Raw genomic sequence first — 21,552 nt, forward strand, 5'->3', positions numbered from 1 at the left:
CACGAGTGAGTAATGTAATGTATGCGGCTGTGCTCCTTTCTAATCCACCGCTCCAGCCTCCTACCACCACTGCCAGTAGCAGTATATATGTGAAATACAATAATCTATATTGACATGGTGTGTATACAAAAAGGGAAAAGTAGATGTATGTATGTATATGTAGAGGAAAATAAATTATTAATAATTCAGAGGTGATTTATATATTAATAATTTATTTTCCTCTACATATACATACATACATCTACTTTTCCCTTTTTGTATACACACCATGTCAATATAGATTATTTATTGTATTTCACATATATACTGGCAGCACCAATCACTTCCTCTTCCTTTTTATAATCTATTATATAACCCCTTCCAGGGTTATATTCTGAAGTGGGCTGCAGCCAACCTCCTTTATATTTCTCCATATAAAGGACGGGTCCCACAATATCGCAATATATATCGTTGGAAAAAAAATATCGCAATATATTTTTTTTCCAATATCGTGCAGGCCTAGTAGGCGGAGCATTAGGCTGCAGTGCCACACTTTGCACTACACTAAAAGTGTAGTGCAAGCCGGCGGGGACCCTTTTCATGCAGGAGCAGGGAGGAGGCTGTTTTTTTTTTTTTTTTGTGCGAGGTGCAGCTTTTTTGCTGCCCCCCTGCAAAGTGCCGCCCTAGGCCTGGGCCTTGTTGGCCTAGGCCAAGATACAGCACTGGGGAACATGCTGTATATTCCCAGCGTTCCCGCATCGCATAAATGTGAACCGGCACTGACTTGTGTACCAAATTCTGATTGTTTTAAAATGCGTCAGTTTTACGTTGTGGAGCATTGAATGCGCCAAATTCAAAATAAACCACAGACAGTTTGTATCTTTATGAAAGTGGAGCTAATGAAGACCAACTCTCTATTGGCATACAGAGAGAAACTGGTGCAGACAGATTTTGCTAAATTGTCTGGCACCCAATCTAAAAGTGGCGCAGCGTGAGTCACATTCAAGTACAAGTTCTAGACAGGTACATGAATTTGGAGCATGCTGCACCACTTTTAGAACACATGAGAGAAACTTTGGCAAAATCTGTCTGCACCAATCTTTATGAATTCCAGGGTCTGTGATTTACAGGTCAGGCTAGTATGAACAGAGCCCTAATATTACTTCTGGAAGGGCACCACATATATAGCATAGCTGCTGATGTATGAAATGGTGAAAACTTTCTCCGTACAAACCTAAAGTTTTTTCCTCCTTTAAAACAGTAACTGGTCAGTTCTGCTGCGATATGGTTTTGACCATTCTAGATGTGAAATTAGTAAAGAAACAATGGAGCAGAAAGCAGTGCAGTGGAAAATAAAGGTTTAAAATAGCAACCAGCCAGACAATGACAGCTGAAATCTGGTTGCTGTGGTAAAGTGGCCACTCTCGTTTGTTGTAGATTTTAAAGGCGAGTGTCAGTATCTTGACCCGTGTGATTTATTTCTTTGTGTATTTCTGGTTTCACAGGTTATGCAGATTAAAGGAGTAATAGGGTAATGGACAAAAACTGGGAGTAGTAGTAGTAGTAGCAGTAGCAGTGGTACTCTTAAAGATCCTATGCTACCAATTAAAAAAAGTTGAAGGTACTATGGGGAAGAATTACTAAAACTAGTGCACATACTGTATAATGCGATGCAAGCTGTGCATAGTAACCAATCAGCTTCTAACTTTAGCTTGTTCAATTAGGCTTTGACTATAAAACCTGGAAGCTGATTGGTTACTATGCTGTTGCTGTAAAAATGTTACTGTAAAAATGACACTGGCAGGAAAGGGGTTACCTTTATTAGCGATCCAGGGGTTAAGTATATCCCTAGGGGCGTGCTTCTAACTGTCAAGGGGTGTGGCTTTTGATGTAACCACAGAGACATACGATCCTACATAGCAGGATCGTATGATCTCTGCTGTTACACCAGGGAGAATGACAGGCGGTTTTGTTTACATCAGCCGCCTGCCTTTCTGTAACGCTCCTGCGTTTTTATAGTAAGCTGGATTTGCAGCTGCAGAATCTCCACTCAGTAGTCATGTAGAGATGTGTTGAATTACCAGATCCAACTCTCCAGACTCATCACTGTGGACCCGCCTGCTTCAGCATACAGATATACACACACTCAATAAGATGTTCCTGGAGTGATAGGATGTATATGACAGTATAGAGGTGATGTGCTGAAGGGACAGGGGTGAGCAGTGATAGCAATGATAAGCACTTGATAGTAATGTTCAGGAGAGTAATAGACGGTAATAGGTAGGATGCAGATAGGTTAGTAATCATGTATGGTAATAGGTGGTAAGGACAGCAGATGATATACAGGAGAGACTAACCCAGTGCAAGGATAGATGGTAGTAGACTCAAGAACTAGCAATCTATGTAACAGTGCAGATGATAGAATTAGTAATGCATAGATAGTAACAGTCCTTAATGTGCAGAAGTAGATAGTGTAAGGTTGTTATGGAGGAATCCCCTGTGGGGTACTTATCACTAGTAAGGTTAGTAAGTAGAGTGGTCCGGTAGTGAGGGAGTGATCCGGTAGCGAGATACGGGATCAGTATCGAGGTTCCGGTCTGTTCCAGGTAAAGAGAATAGCTGGAGGCTCCGGCAGCATAAGACAAGGCTTGTAAGCATGCGGTTTGAACGAACAACCTGAGAGAGAAAGCCGGCGATTGAAATAGCCGCTCAGAGCGGCGCTCAGTGATGATGTCATACGGCTTAAAGGTATATGCGTTCCATCTAACTAAAAAGGTGGGACGCAATATGAAAAGGAAAATGGGCAATAAGGGTACCAAAGGTACCAGAATCTTACACTTTCTCCCTCTCGAGCGGGAGATTGCGAGTGATTGGCGGATATCGGAGCCGCCGGTCACTTGCGCGTGGATGCCCGTGAACGAGCGGGATTGGGAGCGCGCCTCCGGTGGCGCACGCTCACCCCCTACAGGCTCCTGGGCGAGCGACGTAGTACTACGTCGCATTGCCCAGGAGGGTCTGACTGTTGCAGTAAATGTACTTGCGGCGGTCGGCAAGTGGTTAAAGAGGAAGTAAACTCTTCCTTTTTTTTCTCTTTGTTTTTCCCTTGTAAAGTAAATGCATACTAGCACATTATGTGACACCTGCAATGAAGCCCGTGATGTCCCCACTGCCGACCGCATCCTTCTTCGCCCGTCTTCCTTCTGGGTCTGCGGACTCCGGCTGTATTACTGGCCGCAGGGAGCCGCAGGTCATGGCACAGGGCTCTGAAGGAATGGCACAGGCGGCCGTTTCGTCAGAGCGCATGCGCCGATGACGTCATCGGCTGCATGAAATGTAAATATCTCCTAAACAGCGCAAGTCTAGGAGATATTTACAGTACCTATAGATAAGCCTTATTATCGGCTTACCTATAGGCAAAATAATGTTTAATTATTTTTCAATGTGCAATTGAACTTGCTAAGTAATTTGACTTTTTTAGGGTGGGTCAATTCTCTAACACAGCCCCACTCTCTCCTTGCACACCCCTCCTAATCAGAGAGTGTCTAATTATTGTCTTTGCTGGCCCAACTACTCTGCCCCTCCCTTCCCTTCCCTACAAAACCTTTTCTGTAACCACCAGGGGAGGTGAGAAGGGGAATTCTATAGAGCAGGGATATGCAAACTATGGCCCTCCAGCTGTTGCAGAACTACAAGTCCCATGAGGCATAGGAAGACTCTGACAGCCACAAGCATGACACCCAGAGGCAGAGGCATGATGGGACTTGTAGTTTTGCAACAGCTGGAGGGCCACTGTTTGCATATCCCTGCTACAGAGTATCACTTAAGTGACAGCTCTGAGTCTGCTGACATCACATCCAAGATGGCGGTGCCCAGCAGAGGTCTCAAGGCTTTAAAATGTTTAAAAAGGAAGGAAAAAAAATACCTAGAATACAGTATGTTTAATGCACATATAATCTTAGGGGAAGATTGTTGTTTAATGGTCTATCAACAGGGTTTCTTTAACCCCTTGCCGCCATTCAATAGCCCTCTAAGAAGCTCTTGGCGCTTGGTGGCAGGGGCCAGATTCCCGATCTTCTGACTTCTGTGATTAGCGGTCACGGGTCACATGATCAGCAGCTACCCTCTGACCCAGAACATCGTGGTCACTGTACTTGGAGCATGCAGTGACCGGACTCTCAGTACAGAAGAGAGGTTCCCCATGGATGCATAAGTGTGGTGGTTCAGCATTAAGGCCTGTTAAGTAAAATCAGAACAAAAAAGTCCAAGTATCTTTCCCTTCTGCCCTAATACTGATACTAGAGGTTGGAAGCCCATAGCATTGTTGTTATGAACTTTGTATTTATTCCCTGTCAATTCTGGCATGTTCCCAGAATGATATCATCCTATTCCTGTATGTCCGTTGGCTTTTTAAGGGCAAATAGGAGAGAACAAAAACATTCTTGTAATTTCAGTGGCCTATCCTGCCCAATGTAGGGATCTTTCATAAGATTGGTCAAATTGTAGGACCACAATTCCAGCTAGAAAATCTGCTCATGGACAAAATAAACTACTAGCAATGTTTGGCCTAAACTCTAAGAAATAAAGTGAAGTGGATGACAATGCAAACAACATGCTGGATGAGAGTGTTGTGCTTGGAAATATTTACCAGGCAGTTGTGAAGCAGAGGTTAGAAATGGCCCGTCGTTTCCCAGACCCCTGAGTCTGAGATGCTGCATTTTTCTGTACATACTATTCGTGTGTGCAGACTTGTATAACATTGGAACCTGACCGCTTTTGTTTTTTATATACTAAAGCATGCGTGTATGTATGGAAGGTTATAATTCGGTTTATCTATGAGATCTAGGTACATTGAACTTCCATTTCCAATGACTGGGATAGGAATGTATCTAACCAACATAAAGACATAACATATGACAATAATTCATAAATAAAATTGAGATCAGGAATGAGCTAACGTAGGCTAATGAACAGAATAATGTAATATTCAGGATCTGATCAGTCCAGCACAGCCAGTGCACCCTTATAAAGAGCCAGAATACAATTAACATTAAATTATAACTGAAGACAACGCTTCAGTTTTAAACAGCCATAAACGGAGCAAATTTCTTTCACGGGTGGCAGGAAAGAAATTTGCTTGGTTCCCCATCAGCACAGAGAGTGTTGACAACTAGAAACCCTCCCACGGAGCTATTGTCTGCTCCTTGGAGGGTGAGCTGTCCCTAATGGGAGAAGACCAGGATTATTGCTAGCGGCTATACCAGCTGCTAGCAATATTCGCATGTAAAGTCTGTCAGGCTGGTTGTACCCAAGTTGATCAATAGATTAGGTACATTCAGCCTGCCCATACATAGATCCAATCAGGAACAGTCTATGGCCAGCCTAATTGAGGGTTCTTTTTGCCACCCATGTCCCATTAAGGAGTTTTATCTTCATTTCCTGCCCCATAGCCAAAATACGAACCAGGCGAGGGAATCTTTTGTTGCCAACCAAACTAGTGTCCCCATTGGAACAGTTCTTCTCTACTCCTGTTCTGATGACAGCCCAAAATTTGGGGGTTTTTTTTCACTCTCACTGTCAGTGAAAATGGTAAACATTATAGAAAGAGCGGGTAAATCTTCCTAATGGGGACACAGACAGCAATAAAAGCCTGATAGGTGTACTAATTATTTTCCACTATATCCAAAACAAAACAAAAAAATGTTGCCTTTAGTTATACTTTATGCTCACCCTTCCATATATGCAGTGGCAGGATGGGTGGACCATAATGCAGAGCCAATGCACATATGTGTTCATGGGTGATTAAATCACGATCAAGTTTTTTCACCCTTTAAGGCCCCTTGCACACTGCAGCTTAAAAATGCTCATTACAGCTTTTTTTTTTTATGAGCTAAAATAGAGCCCATTCATTCTATTGTGCCTTTGCACACAGGCGCGTAAATGAGCGCCGCATATTCTTCAGTAAGAACAAAATTAAAAAATCTGCATTTTTGGACAGTAATTTACGCCTAATGCGTGCATTTGCGCGCAAATACGATCAAATGAACGCACACGATCATACTGTTGATCTGAAAAAAAAATTGCATATTCAGAGGCGCGAATTTACGCAAATTTACGCAAACGCATATGCGTGAAAATACACGCAAATGCGCGCTTTTCAATAAGACAAAAATTACGGCTGAAATAGGAGATGCTCAAACAGGAGTATCGTGTGCAAGAGGCCTTACTCTCCTGATCATCAGTGTCACTGAGAATGAAAGTGAAAATCCAAAATGTTGAGTGACCACCAGAACAGAAATAGCTGGGAAATCTTCAGATTGTCCCTGTCAGAGCTGTCTAAGAGGGGATTTACTTCCATTGGAAAGATATCCTCTCACTTCCTGTTGAGTCTACAGGATAGGAAGTGAGAGGATATCTCCCTATTGAAACATACTGTACTGTAGATGGCAAAAAGAAAAAACCCTCCCCTATACTGTCCAAAAAATTGTAAAAGGTATCTTAATAAATGGACACTTTATTAGAGGAAACTTTAATACCTTACAACTATTAGTCTGCTTTATTGAAAAATACAAGGTGCTCCCTTTTAGTAGTAAGCAGCGGGAATCCTTCAGAATTGATAAGATCATAAAAGGCACTTTTTCATTTCCCACATGCTGTGTATGTTCATTGGATAGTAAAAGTGTAACTTGTGTCTGATAAAGGAACCATTGGAGTCTGATCATCTCAGGGTATACAGTTGGTAATGTATGTACTTAGCTTTCAGGCCAACATATATCTCTAAAGACATTTATATCCAATAATCATAGTGATATGTTAAGCATATGTGATATACGGGTCGGCTGAGGCTGTGAACTGTATATATCCAATAATCATAGCGATATGTTAAGCATATGTGATATACGGGTCGGCTGAGGCTGTGAACTGTATATATCCAATAATCATAGCGATATGTTAAGCATATGTGATATACGGGTCGGCTGAGGCTGTGAACTGTAAAACTAGGTCAGCAGTACTCTCGTGTAATTATTAACTTTTTTCAGAACATTAGGTAAAGCTAATATGGCAGTACAATGGGCAACAGCTGTAGAGTGTCCCTATCTTTTCTATAAAATGACCAATAGGGCATTGTAAGAAAAATAGAATTATCTACCAGCTGTGTGAACAAGATATGGTTTGTAAGCACTTGTGTCTAAAGCCTGGTACACACTAGCAGTTTTTTTTTTTTTTCATTCAACCTAGCGGGCTAAAGAGCTTGAGGAGAGCCGCTGTACAAATAATCTAATGTTAGTACTGCGATCCCCTGCTAAGCTATTGTGTTCTGACAGGGGGAAGCCCCCCCCATGCCACAACACACCAGTCAGTGCTCTCATTGGCTGGATGCTGATTGCGGACCTTTTTTGGCCAGGCCTTTTCGTCAGGAGGCTGCTGTCGGACCAGACATTTGGCCAGCTTCTGTTGGACCGGTTGCCATACACAGGGGTCAAATGTCGGCCAATTTACCACCCCGATATTTGGCCGGTGTGTATGGGGCTTAAGTATTTGTCCTGCTGCCTGTTAATTACTTTCGGACCGCCCACTGTGTATTTACATCAGTATTTTGATGTTATATACCAGGGTTATGACAGCATCTAGCTGCCATAACCCCGGTATTTTTTTACACAGCTGGCATTCCGGAATCTGATTAAAGTGGTTCCTGGCAGCAGATTCGCCATGGGATCACTTTTATGAGCAGCGGGAGAGGTGCCCCCCTCCTCCCACCGCTTCCTGGTCATTTTCCCTGCTTACTGGAGCCATCGGTAGCAGCAAAAAATTGATTATTGGATATATACAGTTCACAGCCTCAGCCGACCCGTATATCACATATGCTTAACATATCACTATGATTATTGGATATAAATCTCCAAGGTATTGTAAGTATAAAAATCCCAAAGGTAATTAAGTGTACCGTAATCTATGAAAGCCCTGGCTGTTTGTGAACTTTTCATCTGCATGTATTCTTTTATAAATCTCTAAGGTATTGCAAGTACTAACTTAAATATTACCGGTTGATGTATCATCTTTCAAGGCGCTGGCTTTGTGGGAATCCTGTACCGGTATACCGTATGTACCGTAGCTTCGGCTACATACAGTATACTGCTCTGAGCCAATCACTGTGAGCAATGTATTCTATTATTGAATGCAAAGCCTGCTTGGATTGGCGGAGTGAGAGAGGGGGATTATGTTACTCTCTCTGACTCTGCCAATCTGAGCTGGCTTTGCATTCAATAATAGAATACATCGCTTACAGTGTTTGGCTCAGCGCGGTATACTATGTAGCCGAAGCTATGGTATAGTATACGGGTACAGGATTCCCGCACAGCCAGCGGGAGAAGATTATACATCTACTAATACTTTTACTTACAATACCTTGGAGAGGTATAAGAGAAGACATTTACGTATAAGACGACCCCCCCCCCCATTTTTGGGGGATTTTTTGAGCTTCAAAAGTCTTATACGCTGGAAAATACAGTAGCTTCTGTGTTCCTCACTTATAGCAGCCTCTTTTCCCATAAGGCAAGCAGGCTCAGTTGCCTCCAGGACTTAAACACAATGCTATAGTGCCTGGTCACCAGTCCAGGGCAGGCGTAGACTAAGCAAAGCATACAGGTACTTGAGGTTGGCAGACAGGCAGAGTGGTTCAATGACAGTGTGTAAGGGTCCAATCCATAGTCAAAAGGCAGGCAAAGTTTAGCAGCAGCAATATTTGATATCCGATTCAAGGTCATAAATGGGATAACACAAACAGCAGAGCAAGACAGAAAGACAGAGAGCTTGAGCCAGTATTACACATGCTATCATAAGCATGAGACTGCAGACTTGGCTGGCCTAGATCAGGTTTGGTCTCCACCGAGAGACTGGCTACATCAAGCACCTTGCAGGTAGACAGACAGACAGGGAGAATGTATCACAGCCAAAACAAGGATGCTGTATGATGGAGCAGGATTGCTACACCCTCCTGACCCCCTGGGCAGGGGAGCCATGAGGGGGAAAGGAAACACTTCTCTCTGACTTGATTCTTATTAAATAGTTGCCCCCTTGAACCAAAGATTCATTAGTCTTGCAGATTTAGGACACTGGGCCTCTCTTGCTTAATGCTCCCTTCCCCTGGCTCACTCACCCAAAGTTACTGCAAATGATTCCCATTCCTATACATGATGGCTACTAATGTCTCAAAATGTAGCTACCTATGTTTATTCCTATAGTTTTTAATATATGTAAAAGCCTAAAAAAGACTATATTAAAACCACTTTAGCTCCGGATGATTTATTCACCAATGGGTCGGGCCGCGGCATCTCTTATAACAAACATGCATACGATCCCCATGCCCCACACTGCACTGACCCAACAATGGGACAATCCTATTCCCTTCCCTTGCAGCCCTCTAGCCCTTTCCATGTGTTTTTTAGAGCCATTTTAGTGCTCAAAAGTTCGGGTCACCATTGACTTCAATGGGGTTCGGGATCAGGGTAAAGTTCGGGTCACGAACCCGGACTTTTTTTTCAAGTTCGGCCAAACCCGCCCAACTCGGACATCCAGGTGTTCGCTCAACTCTAGAAATGACGTGAACATGAGGATCAAAAGAACGTGGTGTCCACTGGTGTACAGGTTACTATAGCAACCTGGATGGGAACTTCAGCTGATGCCACCATAGCTATGGAAACGCGTCAGAAGGAAGTGCTGTGCGGTGGCATTGCTGCACAGGGGTGAGATCGGGAGGTGCATGCTGGGGAGCCAGCTGCACCGAATCCCGGAAATGGATACAAGAGGGCTTCAGATACCCACAGTAGAGATGAACCCTGCCTGCTTCCTAGATCCAGGTAGTTTTATTCATGACATGTCCATTTTGCAATGGGGCACTGCGTTATTTTAACTGACAATTGCATAGTCAAATGAAAATAAAATTGATGTCCTTTTTTCCCCACGAATAGAGCTTTCTTTTGGTGGTATTTGATCACCTCTGCGTTTTTTACTTTTTGCGCTATAAACACAAAAAAGAATGTTCACTACTGTATGTGCCTAAAATGTGCTTGGTTACTGTAGGGAAAGTGCTTGTACTATGGAAAGGCAGAGATTCATATTCCTGCTTTGCAGAAACACAGGATCAATGCCTTCCCTACTGACAGAACGGCAGTGTGCCTTGCTTACACAGGCAGACTGCTGTTCTGCTTGTCGGGATTGGCGGGTCCTGGGATTGGACATGGTAGTTGGTCGCTGGCGGCACGCGTGCACACCCCAGACCCAAAAGTGCAAGATCACGTACTAGGTACGTAATCCTGCGCAGGAGAGCCACCTTGTGGCCGTATATTTACAGTATACGGTCAACAAGTGGTTAACAAACTACTGCTAACATTATATTCTCCAGAACTACTGAAAGACTGACAGGTGTGTTCATTTAGGATCTGCAAAAAATACACTTTTTTTCTTTCCTGTCTTGTAGGTTTTGTCATACCTGTATTAAAGCTAGTCTGAGGAATAATGCGTATGCCTGTCCATATTGCCGCACTCACTTGTCATCTGAAGGAACACTTGCCGTGGACATCATAAAGAAGATGAAGACTGTTTTCCAGAATTGTGAGGAATGTGAGGAAAAGGTAAAATAAAATCATTCAACAGAGTATAGCACATAAAAAGTTGGAAAAGGTAACCTTAGGAAATTGATTTTGTAAGAAAAAGAGATATGAAATATTAGAAATGTTTACCCATTTCCCCACTATTGTTTTCATTATCTATCAAAACAGTTGTGAATGTGGAAGCTGTTTTTAGACAGGTAACAAGTACAGTCAGGTCCATAAATATTGGGACATCAACACAATTCTAATATTTTTGGATCTATACACCACCACAATGCATTTGAAATGAAACAAACAAGATGTGCTATAACTGCTGACTTTCAGCTTTCATTTGAGGGTATTTACATCCAAATCAGGTGAACGGTGTAGGAATTACAACAGTTTGTATATGTGCCTCCCACTTTTTAAGAGACCCAAAGTAATGGGACAGATTAACAATCATGAATCAAGCTTTCACTTTTTAATACTTGGTTGCAAATCCTTTGCAGTCAAATACAGCCTGAAGTCTGGAATGCATAGACATTACCAGACGCTGGGTTTCATCCCTGGTGATGCTCTGCCAGGCCTCTAGTGCAACTGTCTCCAGTTCCTGCTTGTTCTTGGGGCATTTTCCCTTCAGTTTTGTCTTCAGCAAGTGAAATGCAGGCTCAATCGGATTCAGGTCAGGTGATTGACTTGGCCATTGCATAACATTCCACTTCTTTCCCTTAAAATAATCTTTGGTTGCTTTTGCAGTATGCTTCGGGTCATTGTCCATCTGCATTGTGAAGCGCAGTCCAATGAGTTCTGAAGCATTTGGCTGAATATGAGCAGATAATATTGCCCGAAACACTTCAGAATTCATCCTGCTGCTTTTGTCAGCAGTCACATCATCAATAAATACAAGAGAACCAGTTCCATTGGCAGCCATACATGCCCACGCCATGACACTACCACCACCATGCTTCACTGATGAGGTGGTATGCTTTGGATCATGAGCAGTTCCTTTCCTTCTCCATACTCTTCTCTTCCCATCACTCTGGTACAAGTTGATCTTGGTCTCATCTCTCCATAGGATGTTGTTCCAGAACTGTGAAGGCTTTTTTAGATGTTGTTTGGCAAACTCTAATCTGGCCTTCCTGTTCTTGAGGCTCACCAATGGTTTACATGTTGTGGTGAACCCTCTGTATTCACTGGTAAAGTCTTCTCTTGATTGTTGACTTTGACACACATACACCTACCTCCTGGAGAGTGTTCTTGATCTGGCCAACAGTTGTGAAGGGTGTTTTCTTCACCAGGGAAAGAATTCTTCGGTTATCCACCACAGTTGTTTTCCGTGGTCTTCCGGGTCTTTTGGTGTTGCTGAGCTTACCAATGCATTCTTTCTTTTTAAGGATGTCCCAAACAATTGATTTGGCCACACCTAATGTTTTTGCTATCTCTCTAATGGGTTTGTTTTGTTTTTTTCAGCCTAATGATGGCTTGCTTCACTGATAGTGACGGCTCTTTGGATCTCATATTGAGAGTTGACAGCAACATATTCCAAATGCAAATAGCACAGTTCAAATGAACTCTGGACCTTTTATCTGCTCCTTGTAAATGGAATAATGAGGGAAAAACACACACCTGGCCATGGAACAGCTGAGCAGCCAATTGTCCCATTACTTTTTGTCCCTTAAAAAGTGGGAGGCACATATACAAACTGTTGTAATTCCTACACCTTTCACCTGATTTGGATGTAAATATCCTCAAGTTAAAGCACATCTTGTTTGTTTCATTTCAAATCCATTGTGGTGGTGTATAGAGCCAAAAAGATTAGAATTGTGTCGATGTTCCAATATTTATGGACCTGACTGTAAGTCACATGCGTAGCCAGTGTAAAGGAACATACGCCCTCTTCGCGATGTAGTCTATTTTGGACCCTTGGATGCATACTAGTCCGGGCCGTGGTATTATACTGTATTTCTACTTTTGCAGGCAAATTGGGATAACACACTTTATATTTATTACATGCCCCCATTCGCATAGCATAACTTTAAAAAAATAATTTTAAAACTGCAGCCTACCTTTTTGTAAATGGTCTATTCTCCACCCTCTAGCAAGAAAAAATCCTACATAGTTCTCTTTGTTTATGAAAGGGATGGCATCTGTGTTTGCCATAATTAACCCTGTCTGTACTGTGCAGGCAGATCCTCATTGTCAATTGTAATTAAAAGTTAAGTAAAGGTTTGGAGGCTGGGCTTCTTGCATTGTAATGAGGACAGATTTATGACAGACTCACTCCAACATTGTTCAAAAAGCCTTGTAGTCAGCAACACCTTTTCCCATGAAACATCTAACACGTACCAAACATATAGTAGGGTTTCCTTAAAGTGGTTCCAAAGGCTGAAGGTTTTTACCTTCATGCTTTCTTTGCATGAAGATAAAAAACCTTCAGTATGCAGCCCCCCTAATACTTACCTGAGCCCAGTCGCGATCCAGCGATGTGCATGAGAGTAGCTGTTCTACCGGATCTCTGCCTCCTAATTGACTGAGAGACAGCAGCGGCAGCCATTGGCTCCTGCTCCTGTCAATCACAGCTCACAGCCAGGGAGTGGGGGGCAGGGCAAAGCCCTGTTCCGTGTGTCTTACTGACACAGAATAGGGCTTGGGAGTGAGTATGCACGAGTTGCTTGCTATGGGGGCACTCGGAGAAGAGGAGGGGCCAAGAGTGTCAGCAGGGGACCCAAGAAGAGGAGCATCGTGGCTGCTCTGTGCAAAACCATTGCACATATCAGGTGAGTATTTATATGTTTGTTATTTTAAAAAAATATCTTTAATATCACTTTAAACTTGACTGCAAATCTGTAAATACGTTTCAAAGTGGTTGTAAAGGTTTTTTACTTTAATGCATTGTATGAATGTGTCCCCCCTCACCCTCTTATACTTGAGCCTGATCCCGATCCAGTGCTGTGCATGAGAGCGACTCTCCCTATCTGCCATGGGCTCCCGCTGCTGTCAATCAAGTTCTGTGACGAGGGAGCAGGGGGCATCAATGGGTGCAGATAAGGTGGCTCGGGGAGCGAACCCGCAGGTAATGCCCCCATAGGAAGCCGCTTCCTATGGGGGCACTCGCTGAAGAGGAGGACCCCAGAGTGCTGGCAGGGGACCTCAGAAGAGGAGGATCAGGGCTGCTCTGTGCAATACCAATACACAGTGCAGGTAAGTATAGCATGTTTTTTTATTTTAAAGGAAAATAAATTAGCCTTTAATGTTACTTTAAAGCTGGACTCCAGACAGACAATGATATACACAGTTAAACTAGATATATATACCTGGCTCCCCACTGTGTTGCGGCATGGTCTTGCCCCTTCAGCTCCCGGATGAGACATTGATACCCCCTCCTTTGGCAGTGCATACCAGTTTGATTCAGTTAGATGTAAGTGTGGTATCCCTATTTGGGTTACACATTTGTTGAATCTTTATATTTTCTGTCCAACTTAACGCATAGCAGACATTTACATTTAATTTGTTCATTTTTAGACAGAATCACCTATATACTCCTGATGAGTGGGCGTAGGGACCCACGAAACGCGTAGAGTTTTTTATACCAATTATTTATTGTCATGCAATATCTATGTTGATATGCTGTCACTATGTCTAAAGTGCTGCAATGCTGCTATTTTTCTACTATGTTAAACATGTTTTATATGCTTGCAATTATGCCTGTGGTTATGTACATACATTTATGCCTACATTTATCATATATTTTTATCTGATAATAAAATTTACTTTTTGACCTTCTATGACTATTGTATTCAACCTCATTCAAAATCCCGTTAGGGCCACCTCTCTGTTGTTTTCGCATATTTTAGGGTTGGAGGTGTTTACAATTGCGAGTGCTAGACCATTCCTTTTTACTAAACTAGATATAAGGGAGCTGTTTTACCTGCCAAAGGTGTTGTATTTTTATCCATCTACTGAGACTTACACAGTCCCATCACATAGCACAGTCAGGCAGATGACACTCCTTTTCTGTTACTGTAATAGACTGTAGAAATGATATGGTCCCCCCACCCGGCACTAGCCTGCCAACAGAACAGTGTAGACTGATCAGCTCATTTCTTTTTATTCTGCTCTCTCCTCATATCGGCATGTTCTATGCTAGTGGAATTTTATGCACCCCCCCTGTTTGACTCCCAGTCTTGCCCCTACATCTTTCAGTCTGAGTACTAATTGTATAAGACATTTCAAAAGGTAGATACCATGTCCAATTTGGGTACTTGCAATGGTTGCATAAAAAATATGGTATACTTATCTTATTCTTTACTCCCGTGGGCTTCCTCCATTCTGCAAGACCTGTCCCCCAAAACCACTTCACTTCGCTGCCTAACCAGTCACAGCTTTCTGACGTGACGTCATTCCATACAATGCTGCACCAGCAGTCCTGCATTGTACATGAGGTCATCAAGGGCTTGGCTCATCTCTGGATGTTGGACAGGAGAAGAATGCACTTACTGCTGGGAGAATGAGTAATAAGTTAAGTATTTTAACTTATTCCCCATTCCTTAGGCAAAATGAGCAGTGAACCCTTGCAGTGCAGAGGGTGACCCAATGCAAGGGTAACGTTTTTTTTTTAACAAGACAAGAGAACATATGTTTTAAAAACACATATTTGTTGTTTCTCTCTTTTCGAAGGAAATGATTGTACATTTTCACTGTTCTCTTCTGGCACAGAAAATAGCTATGTTGACATTTTCTGATTAAACATGACTAATACAGAAATAAAAGGAAAATTGACAAAACCAAACAGCTTGCTTTACATAATTCTGTCATGTCAATATCTTTTTCTTCTCCTTTTATCCAAAACAAGAAACCGTTGCACTGTGAAATACTGTATGCTTTGTTTTTTGTTCTTATCTAGTTATATATTTTTATTTTTAGATTTGCCTGAGTGAAATGAGAGCACACATGAATATGTGTCAGCAATACATTACAAAATACGGCCCTCTGGAAGAGCTGGGGAAAGCACCATGCAGGTTTGTCACTTCAGTGCTTATGATTGTCAGCGATGCCCATATTCACATTCCTTTAACCTCTTGCTGTCCATGTAATGTGCATCAGCAAAGAGGGTGGGCTTTAATACCCATGCTAGTGAAAACATGATAAGAGAGGTGCCAACCTTAAATAAACATAAAAGCGCGAAAACCTTAATGTGAAATATGAAGCAGCTGTCCCTTTAAAGAGTAACTCCACTTTCGTAGCAAATAATGAAAAAATAATATAGCATATACAATTGCGACACAAGTCATATCATCATCATCACAAGCTGATCATACTAACTTAGTCACCATGAGATTCGTTTTTGGTATTATGCAAAAAAACTGGTTGATCCTACTGTTGTCTATTCTAGTGATCGACCGATATCAGTTTTACGTTACCAATATTTTGGCCAATGCATATCGGTATGGGCCGATATTTTCGTTATTTTTTTTTTATTTGACAGGTACACTTGTGGAGGGATCTGGGGGTCTAAAAGACCCCAAACCCCTCCTCTGCACTTAAAAGCATTCAAAACGCCAAGTTTGGCTGTTTTGAATGCTGTCATTTTTTTAAATCTGGCGCAAGACAGTACCCGGAAGTGATGTCACTCATGACATCACTTCCGGGTTTTTGCATGGAGACCCGAACAGTGCCGATTGCGGCTTTGATTGGGTCGACGGCAGCCTTGCAGGCTGGTTGCCCGGGTCTCCCGGTGGGACGGGGACCCGGGCGAGCCGCATAAGGTGGCAGGAGGGGGGGGGGGCGACGTCCCCTCCCACTCCTTGTAATGACAGCCGAGCGGCTTCTCAGCCACATCGGTTGTCATTACAAAACAGCCGACTGTCGGCTATGGACACCGGTACCGAGGGGATGCCTCTAGCTGCAGGCATCACTCCGGTACAAGCACTTTCCCGAAATATTGGCAATATTGGTCACCTTGTTGGCCGATTCCGATATATCGGGGAAAGTGCATCTCGGCCCTCGATATATCAGCTTTGCCGATAATCGGTCGATCTCTAATCTATTCTCCCTCCTTCTGTCCATATCTCCAATGCAGTTGTGGATTCTGCAGAGCAGTGTTGGCAGTTTCTGCACATGCTCAGCGTTCAGTGAGTTTCTATGCTAAACATTTCATTCCTATCACATCTAAACAGCCAGTGTGACTATAGAGTCACATGTGGGTGTATACACAGCGGTAAATGACAGCCAACGCCCTCCCTCCTTCTCCACTAACCAGCTAAACACTAGGGGGGCGGGATATTACATGTAGACTGTACTTAGAGATGCAAAACAACCTGTTACTGGCAGAAATCTGCCCACACCATGTTATTGTTAAAAAATAATAAAGATTTGATTTCAAATGTATATTTTCGTGACAATTTAAAACAGTTTATTGATATTATTATTTATTTTTAATCTTTATTCCAAAAGCTGATTTTTTTTTTAAATTTTGAACATGTGACCAGCAGCAGAGGACTAGAGGCTCCTCCTGCTTATGTTTCCCTGCAGACAGGCTGGGAAAGATCTGGGACATGTGACAGCTGTATATCGATTAGGAAAAAGGTACTTAGATGGTTGTTTTTTTTTTTTAAATAAAATAATTACAGTGTCATCACCCATATACAGAAATAACAGGGACAATATAAATTAAACAGTGTGTGTTTTGGATAACCTTAAGCACGTAAAAAAGTTTCCATATGTATTTCATTTGTGCAATAAATTTTCTGCCTGAAGTAAAACTATGCATAACTGTCACTTGCAGCATATAATATATATTTGTTCCAAATAAGCTTTTAAATAAAACTGTTACATGAATAATAAGAAAAAATAAGCAGAATAATTCTTAAAACAGTCTAACAAATAAAATACAAATACATCCCCTCACACAATGCAGCAATAGAAAAATAGTTTGGAACTTCCAATCATGCAGAACAGATTTTCAGTTTGAGAATGCATTCCTAGAATTCCAGAATGATTTAAATATTGCTAGCTAGAAAGGGTTAATTGAGGGTATAGGTTAACTAAGTGACATAAAGAATATATATTACCAGGCACCATAGTGGGCAGGAATGAATTTCTGTGTCTCAGCCAGCAGAGTATAACCTCGGTCTTTCTATGGTGAAGTACTGACACAAATGAAATAAGCAATATTATGTTAGTCGGCTCTCCTACAATGCATACACTGGGGTGCATAGATCAACATGGCTCCTGTTGCAAAATGCCACTCACTAAAAGAAAGCTCCAGGACTCTATAATTCCTGAAGGATCTCAAAGAATTTTAATGCTCAGGGGTCACAACCCTTTGATATTGTTTCTGTGACTTGCACACTTGGAGAAACACACTAGCTCTCAGGATACAGAGATGTGCAGTAGGAAGTCATGTTGTTCATGCTACTTAGACACACGTTGATTGATTATACTGAGCATGGTTGGAATCTGGCAAAATCAAAAGGGCCCAACTGCAGGAATTATAATAAGAAGGCACAGTATATAGCTGCCTGAAGATGAATGGCCCTCCTATTCCTTCTGTATTGAACTGTATTGTAATTGTACTGTCCCCCTTTATATTGTAAAGCGCTATGTAAACTGTTGGCGCTATATAAATTCTGTATAATAAGAAAAATTTTGTTTTTATTAACAAAGCTAGAATTTCACTTTAACAGTGTGGTACTTGGCCAGTTAAAGCACAATTCTGTACTATTACAGTGTTTGCATTGTATTATCTCAATGTCCGTACTAGTTTTCTATCTTTTCTCTTCTAACGATCTCTGTTTCTTTTCAGAGTGGCAACTTATACATGTCCGTATTGCCCAGTGGAGGTAGATGAAGATGGTCTAGTGCAGCACTGTTTGACCTTCCACAATACAGAGGAAAGGCTGGTGGTAAGGAGTTTCCTAGCACTATACAAAGTCCTAGATCAGGGGTCTCCAAACTTTCTAAACAAAGAGCCAGTTTACTGTCCTCCAGATTTTAGGAGGGCCGGACTGTGGCCATTGGTAGTAAAAAAGGTCCCGATGTCTGTGGGGAAAAATAATGCCCCATCTTTGGTGTTGGTGGGAGGAATTGCACCCCTTTGTTGGTATCATTGGAAGAAAATGTGCCCCATCATTTCGAGAAATTGTGCCCCATCATTGGTGTCACTGGATGTAATTGCGTCTAGGGATGTACCGAACGGTTCGCCGGCGAACGGTTCCCGGCGAACTTCGCATGTTCGCGTTCGCCGTTGCGGGCGAACATATGCGATGTTCGGTCCGCCTCCTATACATCATCATTGAGGCAAACTTTGACCCTGAATCTCACAGTCAGCAGACACATTCCAGGCCAATCAGCATACCTCCCTCCCACCTCCTATAAATAAGCAAGGGCAGCATCCATCTTAGATCATTTCTGTGTTACTGAGAGCAGGGAAAGTGCTGCTGTGCTGCTGTTATAGCTAGGGACAGTTAGTCAGTGTTCCCGGTCTTGTTAGCCAGTGTTCTTGGTACACTCCTGCTGTAAGGACAGCACCCCAAAAAGCCCTTCCTAGGGCTGGTATTTGAGGTTTTTTTTGGATATATATATATATATCTATTGTCCCCAAAAGCCCTTTTGAGGGCTGGTATTTGTTTCATTTTTTTTTGTTCTGTGATATATATATATATATATATCTATTGTCCCCAAAAGCCCTTTTGAGGGCTGGTATTTGTGTAATTTTTTTTGTTCCGTGATATATATATATATATATCTATTGTCCCCAAAAGCCCTTTTGAGGGCTGGTATTTGAGTATTTTATATATGTATATATATATATATATATATATATATATATATATATATATATATATATATATATCTATTGTGCACTGCAGTTACCTGCCCGCTGTGTGTGAGAGGCCACAGACCCACCACAGACTGTACTGTGTGCACACCACACTCATTTCGGGTGGCACAGGCACAGTACCTTGCATTTTAAAAAATATTTTTTCTTTTCCTCTGTCATAATTGCAGTGAGTGCTGTGTCAGGTCCACAGAGTGTACTGTACCCACTGCAGTGCACTGCCCACCACTGATATATATATACGGTGGCACAGCATCTTGTTGCAAATTGAAAAAAAAAAATATTTTTTATTATTGCAGTTGCCTGGGCTGCCAGTGACTGTCAGGTCCACAGAGTGTACTGTGCCCACTGCAGTGCCACTGCGTGCCCACCCACCACTGATATATATACGGTGGCACAGCAGCTTGCAAATTAAAAATATATATATTTTTTTATAATTGCAGTTGCCTGGGTGCCAGTGACTGTCAGGTCCACAGAGTGTACTGTGCCCACTGCAGTGCCACTGCCCACCCACCACTGATATATACGGTGGCAGGCATGACTTTTTTTGGATTAGTGTGTGGGGGGGTCTAAAAAGCGTACCTGTGAAGTTTCAGCTCTGTAGCATGTACAGAACCAGAAAAAAAGATCATATAGGTGTAAAAGGGGTTCCCACCATTCCTGCTCTAACCCTTAAAGCCCAGTTCCTGTCCCATTTTGGTCGGTTCTGGTCTGTTTGCGGTTGTTTGAGGTGCGTTAAACAGGGAGTTTGGTCTGTCACTGTGAAGCGGGCGTAACCCTTACACTACCTGATCGATACAACATCATACCTGATCGTATACACACACTGGATGTTTTAAAGCACGTTATTCCAAACAATTTAGGAATGTTAGGTGATTTATGCCCTTTATGGAATAAAACCCGACTCTGCGTCAACTACGTAATTTTCCATGGGAGTTTTGCCATGGATCCCCCTCCGGCATGCCACAGTCCAGGTGTTTGTCCCCTTGAAACAACTTTTCCATTACTGTGGCCAGAAAGAGTCCCTGTGGGTTTTAAAATTCGCCTCCCTATTAAAGTCTATGGCGGTTCGCAATGTTCGCCGGTTCGCGAACATTCGCCGATGTTCGCGTTCGCCGTTCGCGAACGGCGAATTTTATGTTCGCGACATCACTAATTGTGTCCCATTGTTGGTATCATTGGGAGATATAGTGCCCCATCATTAGTGTCACTGGGGGGATTTTCTGCCCCTTCATTGTTGTCAGTGAAGGGAATTATGCCCCATTATTGGTATTGGTTGATAAAACTGCACCTCAAGGGCCAGATAAAAGCAAGCAAAGGGCCGCATCTGGCCCCCAGGCTGAAGTTTGATGTCCACTCCTCTCCGATATGTCATAGATGAGCAGGATTGAACAAAAAAATGCTCAGCCTTGTTCTGCCCTATGTAAGTGGGTCTGTAACCTCTTATGGTGTTGTATAAGTCCATGGGGAAGACATTTTTTAAACTGTAATGCTCTGGATTGTTTATGTGCTGCCCTTCTGAAGCATGGAAAAATAGTTTAATTTAGGTATTAAATATTTTAAAACCATATTCTACTTTAATATTTCTTATAAACTGAATGCATAACTGTCATAGTCATTGTTTCTTTTACGATTTAATTAAACCTGTATTTCTAAGTAAAAATAAAGGGTTAGATCACCTTTCCTGCACTTTCCCCACACAATTCTCTATGCATTCCAGGATCCTCGGCAGAATACATACCACTGCTCAGTCGGTAAAAATGATGCTCCTTTTCCTCTCCATATGTATAGGCCATGCACAGTCTGTCAGCAAATATTCCTTGATGTTTTTCCTTAATAGCGGGACAGGCTGGACGTTAGGCCTCATTCACACTGGATGTTTTTACAGCTGCTGTTTTTGGCTTCAGCCGTTTTTCTGCAGCCAGTAAACTTCCCAGCATGTTATCCTGTGTGTCTATGCACACATAGGCTGTTATCAGCATTTTTTGACAGGGGCGTTTTCTGGCTGGAAAATAAATTCCAGAACTAGTAGGTTTGAAGAGTTTTTCAGCTGTAAAAATGCTCAAACTCTGAAAAATTTGGCTTTTCTGCATTTCTGAGCGTTTTTAAACCATAAGCTTTTGTGGGAGTATTGTTTTGCTAAAAAAT

The 21,552-nt window shown here is 42.2% G+C and overlaps 1 protein-coding gene across 2 annotated transcripts in view; it reads left to right on the forward strand.

Moving 5' to 3' along the window:
* Window positions 1-21,552, forward strand: part of RNF125 (ring finger protein 125) — a 52,396-nt gene that overhangs the window by 24,085 nt on the left and 6,759 nt on the right. For both annotated transcript variants that reach the window (XM_082259141.1, XM_082259140.1), the window contains 3 exons: window positions 10,454-10,607; window positions 15,489-15,583; window positions 18,370-18,469. In XM_082259141.1, coding sequence (XP_082115267.1) covers window positions 10,454-10,607; window positions 15,489-15,583; window positions 18,370-18,469 — 349 coding nt within the window. The remainder of the gene's footprint in view (window positions 1-10,453; window positions 10,608-15,488; window positions 15,584-18,369; window positions 18,470-21,552) is intronic.

Source organism: Pelophylax lessonae, assembly GCF_965119305.1.
Source record: "Pelophylax lessonae genome assembly, chromosome: 5".
In the NCBI taxonomy this organism is placed as follows: domain Eukaryota; kingdom Metazoa; phylum Chordata; class Amphibia; order Anura; family Ranidae; genus Pelophylax; species Pelophylax lessonae.